Source organism: Anopheles gambiae, chromosome 3, assembly GCF_943734735.2.
Source record: "Anopheles gambiae chromosome 3, idAnoGambNW_F1_1, whole genome shotgun sequence".
Taxonomy (NCBI): domain Eukaryota; kingdom Metazoa; phylum Arthropoda; class Insecta; order Diptera; family Culicidae; genus Anopheles; species Anopheles gambiae.
This window is the reverse complement of record NC_064602.1, coordinates 99,088,556-99,104,903: the sequence shown is the minus strand read 5'-3', so window position 1 is coordinate 99,104,903 and position 16,348 is coordinate 99,088,556. Positions and strand designations below refer to the sequence as shown.

Genomic DNA, 16,348 nt, shown 5'->3' with positions numbered 1-16,348 from the left:
CACCATTATTAAACGTACTTGATATACACATAATTATGTAACCAGTCTTCGAAACCTATTGACATCTCCACCTCATTTATATCTATTTTCGGACCGCTATCTGACTCTGAAATGCTTGATGTTTTGCAGAAAGCCTCACACTCCTCCTTGGAACATTGATTTTGGTTGTCTTTGGCCGGTACTACCGTGGTAGCAATTGATGTGCTCTCTGCGGGAATGTTTGGCTTGGACGAGGGTTTTTCAATTTCTGTAAACATTTTTTTTTTGTATTTAAGTTAACAATTACAAAGAATATATCATACCATCGTGGCAATAATTCCTTTGTCTGATCATTTCATTACGCTCGTCATTTAGTGTAGCGCCGATTCTGTAAGCTGATAGTTTTCCATTGATTTTGGTTGGCTCCTGCCATGATACAATCTGTATGGTTTTAAAAAAAAGAGTAAAGTAATAAATAAGAATACTTCAAAAAGACTATCAAATATCATACTATACGCTAACTTACCAGTGTGTCATTATCTATGTAAACGTGTAAATCTTTAACGATTCTCGGTGTCCCAGGAGATGTTCGAAAATATGTGATATCCGTTTGCCCACCTAAATTCTCTGAAGATAGCGTGTACGTTTTAACATAATATGCATATTGTGTAAAAGCTTGCAATTTCGTTAGAATATGGGTCGCATCATCATTTTCCTGTATGTATGCTACGTCGTCGACCCGCCATCCCTGAGAATTGCAGGCATCTCGTCCATCGTAAAACGTAACATTTTCGTGTGGTGCTTCAATATAGTATACAACATAGCCGAGTAACTGTCTCATATCGGGTAGGTCCTTAAATGCATCCCACTGAATGACAGCTAATTCCAACGAAATTTTAGTCGGGTGTGTGTTGAGTTTCTTTATTTCACACGCCACTCGGACTCCATTGGTTTTGTTTAACTGTTCTTCATTTTCAATGCCTACACCTTCATCAAAATGACTTTTCAGAGAAGTAATCTTCTTAACACATAACATAGGGTTGTCATTAAAACGAACATTGCCACGTTTAATGGTAACATTTTGATTCCATAGCTCCTGAAGGTTCTGGTTGTCGATCACACTCAAAGACAGACTGCAAATACACATACACAGTGTTCAAGATCCATTTAAAAGGCGTATTCGATAAATATACTTACTTCGCGTTTAAAACGGTTCCATGAATAATCTTAAGATTTCGAAAAAATCCCAACGACATTAGGGCGTATGAACGAACAATGGTTAGGTAACCATAGATCTCTTCGATTGAGTAAAGTACTTTCTCCAATTCACGTACAACGTTTTCTAGAAATTGACATACACAAAAAAAATATCAAAGTTATTACGTTTCATTTCAAAGTTTCATTTTTGCAACATGTGGAATGTGTTTTGGTAATTGAATTATGCATACCTCCTCCAAGTTGGCGCAGCCTAATCGAAAGTGATCCTTGAATGATCGTACATCCGCGCAATTGTTGCATTTGCGATATGCTTTCAATGACCATTCCCTTGCATTCGCTGCGACACGGGCCCTTACATGGAACGCACGCCAAACGTTGCGATCCAGTAGCGCGTGTCAGAGTGTATCCTAAGGGACAATCAAGTCTACATTCACCCTGCGCAGGGACATACGGATAGTTGTCGGTGATATCAGCTATGCGCTGAAGGGGTTTATATATTTTGTAACATTCTTCTTCCGTTAAACATCGACTTTCACTGAAGAGAAACATGTGATCCGGGCATTTGTCTACACATCTTGTTTGGTTGTTGTGAATGTAATAATATTTTCGACACACCATACAGTGTGATTTGTTATTACTGCTGCACTGACCAAGGCAGGATGTACTACAGCATTCACCTGTTTTATTGCATGACTTTGGACAATGTGCCGGACATTCTGGGAAACGCAGAAAAGAATATTAATAAAACGGATCTTTATTCTACCGTTGTATTATTAATACAACGTTAAATGAATGATATTCAACATACTTTGCTGGCAGTGATTAGTTGACCAACACAGATGGCTTGCTTTTTCGTTATGAATGAGGCGGTTTACGTCTCTCAAGGGACATCGAATCGTCTGTGTTATACCGCTTGGTAATGAAACGGTGACGTTACTTGGGCAAGTGGTGCATTCGTTTCCATCTTGATTACCCTGGCCATTATTATAGTTTATAATATGTGTTTAATAGTACAAGAGTAAATTAGTATTTTGTTATCATGATACATAGTTTACAAAGCAACATATTACAAAAAACGGAAGCTTTACTTTTTTTACTATTTCATTTACTTTCCTATCTAGTTAAATTGGCCCGGTTACAGGATTATGCAAAAGATCTTTGCAAACTAAGGGTGTTGGCAACGCTCATCCAAAGCGATTTTATCGGACGAAATTTATAACGGATTTGACAGATAACATCAGACAAGAAATCGCATTCTTCTCCTTCTACTGCGGATATGCCTATACAATATGAATACCGCCTATAAAATATTCTCCCTGATCCTCCAGGATCGTCTTGTCCCTCACGTCAAAAAGATAATCGGAAACTATCAAAGAATATTCCGAAACAGAAAATCAACCACTGATCAGATCTTGGAGAAGATGACAGAATACAAAAACAACACGTACCATCTCTTCGTTGACTTCTAAGCCGCATATGATAGCACGGGCTTGCCTGTCTTCTATTCAACTTGGCGCTAGAGAGGGTCATCCGGGACTCGAGAGTGGAGAGTTCGGGAACCATCTTCTTTAATCATCCCAGATCCTAGCATACACTGATGATATAGACATCATTGGTCTGCGTCTCTTCTATGTAGCAGAAACCTACCAAGGGATCCAGCAGGCGGCAGAGAACCTCCGATTGCAGATCAACGAGGCAAAAACCAAACTGATGATGGCAACATCAGCGGGCCTACCAATAAATAATCCAAACCTACGTACGTAGTTTATAGTACCTATATAGTTCCGGTACTCACATACGCCTCTGAGACATGGACACTGTCCAAATCTGACGAAACCCTCTTAGCCGCGTTCGAGAGGAAGATGCTCAGAAGGATACTTGGCCCCGTATGTGTGGAAGGACAATGGAGAAGCCGCTATAACGACGAGCTATACGAGATGCACGGCGACCTCACTTTCATGCAGCGCATCTAGCTCGCCAGGCTTCGGTGGGCTGGCTATGTTGTGCGCTTGGAAACGGACGACCCAGACCTTAAAGTCTTTTTAGGCCGTCCACAAGGAGAGAGAAAGCATGGTAGGCCCAAATTGAGGTGGCAAGATGGTTTGGAGGCGTCCGTAATTAAGGCCCGGATACAGGGATTTCCAGGACTCTATGGTACCCTTTTTGGACAGGCTCCTAGGAAAATCCTATCGCATATGTCCAACAAGGCTATAGAGTCCAATTCCCATTACTTTAAGTTCATTTCACGTAAAGGTCGCTTTATAGCCGAAGTGGACGTGAAATCGTCCCATGAAACGTTGAAATTTTATTTTTTATATTAAATCCTGGAGAATTCAGTCGCTCTGTCGGCGAGGAATTAAAGCTTAAATCAAAACAAACAATACAGAAATTCAAACAAGACTAGTTACGACTATATCACACATACTTAGGACTCTGTAGGATTATTTAAATTCGGCGAGAAATTAAAGCTTAAATCCAAACAAACAATACAGGAATTCTAGCAAGACTCGTTAGGACCATATCGCCTATAGGTAGGACTCTGTAGGATCATTTAAACTCGTTTCCATTTAATTAATGTTTTCATTATTCAAAAATGTGTTAATAAACCTATTGAATATAATAGCAGATAAATAATAAAAATTTATTAAATTACATTGAATTGAATGAAGAATATGTTAAATGCTAATTTAACATTTTATATTAATTTTTATGTCAATTTAAATACTCATAATAAATACTAATTCAATTTAAATTCAAAATTTAAAAAAAATTACATAAATTAACTAAATATAATCTAAAATCATTATTAATCAAGTATATTTTGGCTGTAAAACATGATACTCGACTTACACGAAAAACAATAATGTCACCAATCGCATTGTTTGATATCACCAACTATTTTGTTCCTAAATTTTTGTAATCGATTAATTAAATCCAAGCAAAAACTGTATTCTTCTAAATTGCGACTCACAATCATTCGCTAAATTTGATCCTGTATCTCAAAAGTTTGCCGACCGCTGAGTTAGCTGATCAATTCCAAACTAATTTGAAAGTGAAAACATTTACACTACCAACCTAGTTGGGTCTCTATGGCGATCATTTGTTAATCAAATCAATTTAACCTAGAATTTTTTAAACAGCTTGATCTCTTTTAATTCCATACGTAGTTTAGAACCCCTTATATACTATATAAAGACATAAAAATAATGACGAGCTAGGCCGTTCCGGGTCGTTTCTAACTCTGTACGAGCTAGTCGACTCAGCCACTAGTGACAACCGACCTTCTCCCTATAAGTTAAACCTTCTTTTTATAAATTGAAAAAAGTTTTTTTTTACCAATAGAAATTCCTTAAAGGCCGGGCTACATTGATCGTACTTCGTAGTGTAATTTTATTTTTCACTAGCGCATCTGGCGGCGGCTGACCGAAGCATTTTTCCAAACAATTTAGAACCGCTTCAGAAAAAATGTTATTTTTCCATATTTTTTAATTAATTTGGACAAAAAAAGTTTTGTAAAAAGAAGCTGCACATGTCCTGCACGCATTGCATCGATTTTCGTGACAAAAAACGATGGAAAAACTACTTAATTTTGAGATCCGGCATGGCCATTCGATGGCCTCGATGACAAAAAAAGCTTCCACCAGCGGCCGCCAGATGCGCAAGTGAATATCAAAAATACACTTGCGAGTACGCACAGTGTCCCCCGGCCTTAACAATCTCTATAATAGAAATCTAGTAAAGACTGATTAACATTACTTTCCAGCGGTTGCTTGATTGCTTTTTACACAGTTTACATCAAAGTGTATTGATGCATCACCGTATTAATACACGATGCGCAATCTCAGATTGCGCATATATTCGTTTTATCAAAACATATGTCATTTCGCGTAGCCAACCCTGAGCTATAAACGTCATTTCCATACAATTTCAGATTGCGCCAAGATTGCGCATAAATTTTCAAGATTATATGTCTGAGATATATAAATATTTTTTTACAGATAAATATATCAAACCGATCCGTTTGACAGATAAATTTATGCGCAATCTGAGATTGCGCATCGTCTATTGCTACGGTCAGGTCGGCTTATCCAGTGCAATTTGACGTCTAAAAACGAAAATAGGAAGAAAACCTGGTTTGAAAGTTAGATCCATAACAAACTGGGTGCTTTGATGATTGTTCCATACACTTTTTTCTAAGTCTATCCCAAGTTTTCACAATTTTACACGATATTTGAGAACAATCAGAGGTCTGTTGAATGAAACAAAATGATGTATTCAAGGGCACTATGATAATTTCCTTACTTTAAGTATGATACCGTATTTGATTCGGTTGTTTGCATTTTGATTTTTTTGCATAATCAGAATTTAGATTTTTTTTATCAGAAGGAAATGTTTTGTTGGAATCCGTAAGTAAGTTTTTTGGCTTTTTTCTTCGTGCTACGCCTGAGTAAAACCTCATACCATTTCTGCGAGATACTGTTAAAACTTTAAGCCATACTAGATTTGGTTATGGAACAAACTGTCTAATTGTGTGTCGATGTATTGGTATGGAAGAACACTATAAGCCCACCTGATATATACACTCACTTCGGGAAGAAACCTCGGTTTGACAGTTAGATCCATAATAAACTGGGTGCTATGATGATTTTTCCGAATACTCACTCAGAAGTCTGTCCAAAATTTTCACTATTTTCTACAGTTTTTGAGAGTAATTCGTGATAAGATGAACGGAACTTGATCATGTGTAAATTGGAACTCTGATCAGCTATTGGTTAGAACTCTTTAAAGCGTTCTACCGTTTTTTGTTTGATTGGTTGCTTCCTGGTTGTACGCATTAAAAATCACTTCCTATGTATCATATATAGCGAAGCAACTAGATTACAGAAATTCAAACAAGACTAGTTACGACTATATCACACATACTTAGGACTCTGTAGGATTATTTAAATTCGGCGAGAAATTAAAGCTTAAATCCAAACAAACAATACAGGAATTCTAGCAAGACTCGTTAGGACCATATCGCCTATAGGTAGGACTCTGTAGGATCATTTAAACTCGTTTCCATTTAATTAATGTTTTCATTATTCAAAAATGTGTTAATAAACCTATTGAATATAATAGCAGATAAATAATAAAAATTTATTAAATTACATTGAATTGAATGAAGAATATGTTAAATGCTAATTTAACATTTTATATTAATTTTTATGTCAATTTAAATACTCATAATAAATACTAATTCAATTTAAATTCAAAATTTAAAAAAAATTACATAAATTAACTAAATATAATCTAAAATCATTATTAATCAAGTATATTTTGGCTGTAAAACATGATACTCGACTTACACGAAAAACAATAATGTCACCAATCGCATTGTTTGATATCACCAACTATTTTGTTCCTAAATTTTTGTAATCGATTAATTAAATCCAAGCAAAAACTGTATTCTTCTAAATTGCGACTCACAATCATTCGCTAAATTTGATCCTGTATCTCAAAAGTTTGCCGACCGCTGAGTTAGCTGATCAATTCCAAACTAATTTGAAAGTGAAAACATTTACACTACCAACCTAGTTGGGTCTCTATGGCGATCATTTGTTAATCAAATCAATTTAACCTAGAATTTTTTAAACAGCTTGATCTCTTTTAATTCCATACGTAGTTTAGAACCCCTTATATACTATATAAAGACATAAAAATAATGACGAGCTAGGCCGTTCCGGGTCGTTTCTAACTCTGTACGAGCTAGTCGACTCAGCCACTAGTGACAACCGACCTTCTCCCTATAAGTTAAACCTTCTTTTTATAAATTGAAAAAAGTTTTTTTTTACCAATAGAAATTCCTTAAAGGCCGGGCTACATTGATCGTACTTCGTAGTGTAATTTTATTTTTCACTAGCGCATCTGGCGGCGGCTGACCGAAGCATTTTTCCAAACAATTTAGAACCGCTTCAGAAAAAATGTTATTTTTCCATATTTTTTAATTAATTTGGACAAAAAAAGTTTTGTAAAAAGAAGCTGCACATGTCCTGCACGCATTGCATCGATTTTCGTGACAAAAAACGATGGAAAAACTACTTAATTTTGAGATCCGGCATGGCCATTCGATGGCCTCGATGACAAAAAAAGCTTCCACCAGCGGCCGCCAGATGCGCAAGTGAATATCAAAAATACACTTGCGAGTACGCACAGTGTCCCCCGGCCTTAACAATCTCTATAATAGAAATCTAGTAAAGACTGATTAACATTACTTTCCAGCGGTTGCTTGATTGCTTTTTACACAGTTTACATCAAAGTGTATTGATGCATCACCGTATTAATACACGATGCGCAATCTCAGATTGCGCATATATTCGTTTTATCAAAACATATGTCATTTCGCGTAGCCAACCCTGAGCTATAAACGTCATTTCCATACAATTTCAGATTGCGCCAAGATTGCGCATAAATTTTCAAGATTATATGTCTGAGATATATAAATATTTTTTTACAGATAAATATATCAAACCGATCCGTTTGACAGATAAATTTATGCGCAATCTGAGATTGCGCATCGTCTATTGCTACGGTCAGGTCGGCTTATCCAGTGCAATTTGACGTCTAAAAACGAAAATAGGAAGAAAACCTGGTTTGAAAGTTAGATCCATAACAAACTGGGTGCTTTGATGATTGTTCCATACACTTTTTTCTAAGTCTATCCCAAGTTTTCACAATTTTACACGATATTTGAGAACAATCAGAGGTCTGTTGAATGAAACAAAATGATGTATTCAAGGGCACTATGATAATTTCCTTACTTTAAGTATGATACCGTATTTGATTCGGTTGTTTGCATTTTGATTTTTTTGCATAATCAGAATTTAGATTTTTTTTATCAGAAGGAAATGTTTTGTTGGAATCCGTAAGTAAGTTTTTTGGCTTTTTTCTTCGTGCTACGCCTGAGTAAAACCTCATACCATTTCTGCGAGATACTGTTAAAACTTTAAGCCATACTAGATTTGGTTATGGAACAAACTGTCTAATTGTGTGTCGATGTATTGGTATGGAAGAACACTATAAGCCCACCTGATATATACACTCACTTCGGGAAGAAACCTCGGTTTGACAGTTAGATCCATAATAAACTGGGTGCTATGATGATTTTTCCGAATACTCACTCAGAAGTCTGTCCAAAATTTTCACTATTTTCTACAGTTTTTGAGAGTAATTCGTGATAAGATGAACGGAACTTGATCATGTGTAAATTGGAACTCTGATCAGCTATTGGTTAGAACTCTTTAAAGCGTTCTACCGTTTTTTGTTTGATTGGTTGCTTCCTGGTTGTACGCATTAAAAATCACTTCCTATGTATCATATATAGCGAAGCAACGGTTTTATTGGGAACAGATGACCTTCATATCTTGATATCAATCCAAAAACTGACCGTTAAGCTGCTTTTTAACTTCTTTCTTCTAACTACTTGAGAGTACCACCAACTACCATTTCTGCGAGACACCGTTTTATCTTCAAGGTTAGGTTTGTGTTTCAATACTTCCGTTTTAGCTTTAGGTTTGTGTTTCAATACTATTCTCAATTCTAATATTGGGGGCCTTCACGATTCTAGTTAGTTTTTTGTATGGAGTTTGACAGTTGGAGGCTGAAATCATGTAAACACTCCATACAAAACCACAGAAAAAGCTAGCCTGCAATTTTCAGTCTAGATTATTCTAGCCACAAAGCTAGAATTAGATTCGAGTACCTGCTCGAAAACACGGTGTTGTTTACATTTATCCCAAGGTGCATTAAAGAGATCGGGTGGTGAAATCTGGAATCAAAGTGTATGTAGTCCAGGTGTTCTCATAGCATTTTTTCATAACCAATTTTGAACATCACTTTTTGGCAGAACGGGTGAAAACTTTTGCTCAAACAAGCTTTCTGGAGGCTTGACGAATACTCAAAACACTCTTAAAATCTTCATTCAGAAGCAGAAGCGATAAAAATCAGCCTTCTAAATTCATACACCTTGGGATAAGCCCACCTGTATATTATACTCACTTAGATAGCTGCTCGAAAACTGCTATACAATGCAAACCCATTCTCCTCCATCCGTATGTAGGACTCTTGTATAGCTTTACTGATTCTTTACTAAGTTAAAACACTCCTGTATTTTATACTCAGCCTCTGACTTAGCCTTCAACAGATAGATAACAGTACATCCGCTAAAATCATCTAACAGCTTCATAAAATATCTGTTACCTCTCGGGGTAGTAACTTCCATTGGGCTTCCAATGTCAGAATGAATTAAATCACCAACTGTATGCTACTTACTTAAGGATTCTTTCGAGAACGAAAAACGACTCATCTTTTCTTCACCCCACATTCCGCAGACACACTGAACATCGCACTTCTTCATTTGTAGTTCATATCCAAGTTCTTTTCGAACAATCGCAGAGATTGCTTCGGGATCTCTATGACCTAAACGACGATCCTCCAGTTGTTCACACAATTCCGAATGTTTCGATTTTGTAAGTAGTACTTTTTGGACGTAATTTTTCAGCCGATAGAGTCCACCTTGTGGTGGTACCGTCGCCAACTCGTACGAATTAACAACATGCCCGTCTTGGGTTTAAGCCTCGAATAGACCGTGCCCCCATACGTACGACTGACTATCCTGCTATGTGTAATCAATAGGTCACTGACAGCCTAGCTCACTTCACTAGTGAGCTAGGGGGAGGCCTTGACCGACAACGGTTGTTGTGCCAAAGAAGAAGAAGAAGAAGAGTCCACAACGTTGCTTGCTTAAAAGCATTGTTTCTTATCATCGCATTTGAAACCGTTTCTATCCAATAAAATGTTGAATCCAAGATCGCAAATATTACTCACCGAGCGCAAATTTCCAGCAAGTGACGGAACAATCATAACATCGTTAAGCGTAACCTTCACTCGATCGCCATTTTCTAGTAAAGGTGTCGTCTTCACTCGATCACCATTGTCACCTTTATTCGCTATATTCGTCCCATCAACTAAGCAAATCTCCGGTTATCTGGACGGATTTTTGTATAAAAAAAAACATTGTTCGTCATATGTTAGGTCGCACCAGAATCCAAATACCACCAGTTTCCTTCACATGCTTGGTTCTTTTACCAAGTAAGCTCTGTCACCTCTCTGGTTGTTTTTCATACTAAAATCTTTTCGAACGTCTGCCATCAGTGGACAATCTCGAATAAAATGTCCCTCTTCTTAACAAAAATGACAAACGCCACGTTTCTTCATCTTTGGCAAAACCTTGATGATACTTCCAATTTTCAACGCCTTTTTATCACACGAGCCACTTTGAAAATCGTAACGTTCTTGCCTGCTTTCACTTCACTTGCCACTCGTCACGCAATTTATTCTTCACCAAATCCGCCATGATTTGATCCTTCGGGTAGCTTTTGATGACGTTGATTAGTGTTCCGTAGGACATAGAGAGCCTTGAAAGCATTACAGCCACAAACTGTGGAGGCATTAAGCCCTCATCTGCCACTTCCAAACGAACGTGCATCGCCGTCAACTGCTTAAGATGCTCCGGAAGATTGCCGTCTTCTGGCAGCTTCAAAGAACACATCTTTCGCTTTACCGTCATCATCGTATTCATAGATTCTACTTCATGGATACTCAGGAGAGTGTCCCACATTTCCTTCGCGGTAGTTTTCCGGCAAATGTGGACCAACAGGTCGTTTTCCACGGCTAAACCAATCATATGACGCGCCTCTCCGTCTTTTTCAGACCAGATCGCCATCTCTTTCGCCGCCGTTGGTTTCGGATCTTTCACGGTTTTCATCAACTTCTCTTTCACGGTTGGGCGGATCTTTCACGGTTGGGCAGTACAAAACCGAGACCGTTTTATAATTTTTGATCATAGAGGGCTATGAAATGAGTGAAAATGAGCGTCGCAGCGAACGTTCTCGGGAACGAACGATTTCTCCGATACGGCTGATTGTGTTCAACCAACTCTTGCAGTCGTATCGGGAAACTCGTTCATTCCCGGGAACGCTTATTTTCACTTATTTCATAGCCCTCTAGATCAAAAATTAGAAAACGGTCTAGGTTTTGTACTCCCCAACCTAGTGGTACAACCCTGTCCACTCATGAGCGACGAACGTTTATCGACGAACGAGTTCCCCGATAGGGCTGTTGGTCAGTCACTTGGTCGTGACATTTTCAGTCGGTGATCATCACGATGGTCATGGGAGATATACGGTGCGTGCGAGTGGTTCCAAGAAACATACAGCCGTACCGGCGAACTCGTTCGACGAGAAACATTCGTCGCTCATGAGTGGACAGGGTTGTACCGCTAGGTTGGCCAGTACAAAATCTACACTGTTTTCTAATTTTTGATCTAGAGGGCTATGAAATGAGTGAAAATGAGCGTCTCAGCGAACGTTCCCAGGAACGAACGAGTTCGCCGGTACGGCTGATAATTGGTATCACGTTTTAAACAAAAACGATTTGAATTTCAAAATTATCTACCACTTATAAACATGTCAATTAGTTTCTGGTACACTATACACTTCCTAACTAATAAAATATTTGGAACGGTTTTTTATTGTTTGAATTTTAGAAAAAAAAAACAAAACAAATACGTTTATCAAAAATTGATTACACAGTCAATCAGGGCAGTATATTTGTAATCTATTCGATCACTGTTATAATATTTGCATATAACGATTAAAAAGGCACACGTTTGTACGAAAGCGGGTTGACATTCGAGAAAGGGTATTGCAGATCATTAAAATTATCCCATCGTCCCCCGTTGCATATCATCAACGTTTGCAAACTTCTTACTGCAATCATTGCATTGCTTAAAAAATAATCGGGAACGGGTTCAACAATCTTGATATAAAGAGAGAAACCTTGTAAAACCGTAAATTTATTTTCCTTGGCCCATTTTCCAGAAAAGTGTTGAAGTCTAGAACAAATGCATTGAAACCTTTTCCGAATCTACACCGAATCAATAAAATTAACTGGTAGAGATTTTTTTCTTCCATGTTTGTCATTGATAAATGGAGAATTAAAGTATTTCGACTTTGAGAATAAAATTCAGAAAAGATTCATATCTATACTTACTTTAATCCAGTTTTCGCCATAAGGCGCTATAGCTTTCCAATCAATCGTATCTGCATGGCATAAATTAGGGTTCTTCTCGATGCGCACGCCACCACGTTGAATATCTATTAGTGAAGTTAGCCCCAACTCCTAAAACAATTCCGAAATAAACATCGCAGTATTTTGAAAAAATGGTACGCCTCTGCTTAATAATATAGACGAGGAAATAAATCTATTCAAACTAACATAGTATTATTTAATAATTTTCAATGCAAATAGCTGTACTTACCTTGATGTGCATTAACTCGTACACTACAAGAGCATAATTGTTGGCCAGTTCACTTCCTCTAATAACAGTAAGGTTAGGGAATAGTTGCCCTAAAGTTTGCAGACCGTTTACACGAAATAACAGCAGATAGCCTGTGATTTCCGTCAGCAGTGGGAAAGTGTAATTATCAAAACTGTCGTTGCCATATTTGTCAATAAGCATAATTTGCACAAATCCTTCAACCACCCGACAGTTTCTTAGTCGATCCAGATGAAGTGGAGTGTTCCGCACATCCACGCTCGAACAGACTACACACACGTAAACAGAAACAATTGTAGATAAATTAAATTATTAATCACAATAAACACATTTTTTATAGAGACTTTGAGCCGATTGGCATAATTCGGCTCTTCCACGCAACAATAAACACATGTGCGTGGGGCAATTACATCAAACATATTTTTCAAAAACTCAAGCTATTGAATAACGTTAACTAAAAAAATTGCCTTGTCTGTGTTTTATTTCAGCGTTTTACTAAAATAGGATTTATAATCCTATTTCATTTTTTTCGTTCAGGAAGAACTGCCCGTTTTGCGTTACCCTACTTCAATTTAACCGCTATTTCATTATTTTATTTCATTATGCGTACTGTGAAATCAAAATTCTAAAAAAAACTAGTAATAGGATTCGCTACAAACAAAGACAGCGAGATTTACAGGTGAAGGGTACGTAGAAGCAAGGTGAAACGGTATGAAACACAAGGATGCGAGAGCGCGTTTTGTCTTTCCCCAGCTCCTTCTTTTGAAACAGCCAGATAAACGGCCGTATCGGGGAGCTTGTTCGTCGAAGAACGTTGCTCATGAGTGACCAGGGTTGTACCACTAGACTGGGCAGAACAAAACCTAGACGGTTTTCTAATTTTTTATCATAGAGGGCTATGAAATGAGTGAAAATGAGCGTCGTGGCGAACGTTCCCGGGAACGAACGAGCTTCCCGATACGGCCGAAAGTCTTCTTTTGGGTGAATTTGCGGGTGCACGCACACCATGTTAAAAATAACCCGCTCTTTGTCCGTAGGGATTTCCGCGGTATAACCTACAATATTTTTTGCTAAAACCGATTCTAACCTATTTGACATACATTGTTTTATTGTATTGTTTCTTTAATAAGCATTACTAACGATCCCGTTAGGTGCAAGAAAGCATAAGCGCTTCCGACCCGTTGGTACAGCGAGTTCGGGTCGGGTCAGTCTAGGGTGGTTTCATTCCAACCCGTGGTTCCAGTGAGTTCGGGTCCCGAATGATGAGTAGGTGCAAAAAAGCATAACCGCAAGGCCAGACGAGGTCAGATAACGCATCACAGCAACCAGCTGATGTGCAATGTAAACGAATAACGTGTACAAAATCACAACTAAATCCATTAAAAATCTTCAAAATCAAGTATTTTGTTAATTTCCAGTCAACAGTTCATCATTTCTTCCCATTTGTGAATATTCCGCTTAATACAAGGTTTTCCAATTGTGTTTAGACTAGCAGCATACTTTTTTTTTGAATACAGTCTGTTCCCGAGTTACGCGGTTCTCGACTTACGCGGATTCGAAGATACGCAGTTTTCTAAATTTGACAGATCAAATGTCCAATCTAGGCATGGGCAAAACGATTCTTTTCACCGAACGCGAACGAACTAGTTCGCTCACCAAAAAGAACCGAACGCGAACGACGATTCTTTCGTTCTTTGTTTCATGAGGTTTTTATTCACAAAGAACGCTCGTTATCTTTTTTATTTACCCACCATAGACGCATGCTGTAGCCAAAGAAGTACTCATTCTGCGGTTGAAACCAATCATTTAAAAACATTAAACACTCGGCTGTCTGGTCAACACAATCCATCGCAAAACCGACCAAAAACTAGATATATAGGAAACAATAGGACCAAATTCTATTTAAAAAAACTACTTAAATATGGATCAACATGATGAGCGCAATCAATTCAGTTCAGTTCATTTGCGAACAATGACTAATCCGTTTGAACGGGCTCGATCTATTGAATTGTATAGGTATAATTTCCATACCAACAGAACACAGATCGAACACCAGTTCGAACGCGTTCGATGAATTCAGTTGTGTAGGTACGATTTACACACCAACAGAACACAGATCGAACACCAGTTCGAACGCGTTCGATGAATTCAGTTGTGTAGGTACGATTTACACACCAACAGAACACAGATCGAACACCAGTTCGAACGCGTTCGATGAATTCAATTATGTAGGTACGATTTACACACCAACAGAACACAGATCGAACACCAGTTCGAACGCTTTCGATGAATTCAGTCGTATAGATACGATTTCCACACCAACAGCACACGTATCGAACACTGCTGGACAAATTCGACGGCGTTCGAGGAATTGAGTTGTATGGGTATGATTTCAACACCAACAGGGTACATTTTGATCTCTGACGACCCGTTCGCACGGTGCGAGAAAGAGCGAGAAAGCAATATGATTTTGCACGTTTTATTACCACATTTATGTGTGCCGTCGAACACTGAACGGAACGTTCGAACGCGTTCGGTGTAGTCAGTTTTTCCAAAAGTCCTGGTCGTTCTTTTTGTTAAGAACCTCGTTCGTTCGTGCACTTTACCGAACTGTTCGAACGGTGCGATTCTTTTATTTATTTTATTTTATTCGTTTTACACATGCCTAGTCCAATCAGTACAATTTGCCTCAAGAAATGTACAATGCAGTATGAATTGCTTTTTTGCTAATACATTTAAACCACTTACAAGCGAAAAATATCAGAATGTTCTACACGAATCGTATCAAATAAATGATAAAGTGTATAAAAGCACTACATTGAATAAAAAGAACCGAGTAACCAATTGTAATTTGGTCAAAAACCGCGAAATTCGACTTACGCGGATATTCGAGTTACGCAGATTTCTCGGGAACGCACAAACCGCGTAACTCGGAAACAGACTGTAGTCGCAATAGATTCTTGACTAGTATCCTCTATTTTTGATTGCGTGCAATGTATTATTGACTAGGAGCAATTGATTTCAGCAGGCCGGTTGCTAGTTGCTAGGCCGGATATTCGAGTTACGCAGATTTCTCGGGAACGCACAAACCGCGTAACTCGGAAACAGACTGTAGTCGCAATAGATTCTTGACTAGTATCCTCTATTTTTGATTGCGTGCAATGTATTATTGACTAGGAGCAATTGATTTCAGCAGGCCGGTTGCTGGCGCGGAATGACCAGATTGTTTTTAGAGGTTATCGGTAGGAAAACTAAAACAAATTCGGTAATTTTCGGTAAAAACAACTTTTTATTCACTCATAAAATTCATTGAATTGCAATTTTATCGTTGAACGTTCAATACTTAGAAAAATATTTGATATTTGGTAAAAAAAATAATAGTTTTAGTGTGCTCAATTGTACGGGGTAAGCAAGCATGGGGGAAGCATAAGCGACTCCGACCCGCTGGTGTAGCGAGTTCGGGTCGGGTCGGGTAAGGTAGGTTCAATACTCGACCCGAACTCGTTGCACCTACGGGTCGGAGTCGCTTATGCTTTCTCGCACTTACTCATCATCGGGTCGACCAGAACTCACTGCATCCAAGGGTCAGATTTGATTCCGATTCCGACCTAGCGCACCCGCTGCATCCACGGGTCGGAATCGATTCCCGAATGCAGAGCCGACAGCATACGATTCTATCTTCACCATTAACGTAAGAGGGATAGGCTCATACCACGAATGTACCCGTAAGGTATGCATGCTTCACTCATCAGGATCTAAAGGCAAGGACAAGGC

At 38.3% G+C, this 16,348-nt stretch overlaps 1 protein-coding gene across 9 annotated transcripts in view; it reads right to left on the bottom strand.

Moving 5' to 3' along the window:
• LOC1280455 (insulin-like receptor) overlaps window positions 1-16,348 on the bottom strand; it is a 40,401-nt gene that overhangs the window by 4,149 nt on the left and 19,904 nt on the right. For 5 of the 9 annotated variants that reach the window (XM_061657298.1, XM_061657297.1, XM_061657295.1 and 2 more), the window contains exons 3-10: window positions 12,557-12,843; window positions 12,289-12,417; window positions 2,006-2,171; window positions 1,428-1,913; window positions 1,177-1,321; window positions 506-1,112; window positions 303-420; window positions 19-247 (exon numbers count right to left, since the gene is read on the bottom strand). In XM_061657298.1, the coding sequence (XP_061513282.1) occupies window positions 19-247; window positions 303-420; window positions 506-1,112; window positions 1,177-1,321; window positions 1,428-1,913; window positions 2,006-2,171; window positions 12,289-12,417; window positions 12,557-12,843 (2,167 nt within the window). The other 4 variants (XM_061657304.1, XM_061657302.1, XM_061657303.1 and 1 more) reach the window with 2 other exon arrangements.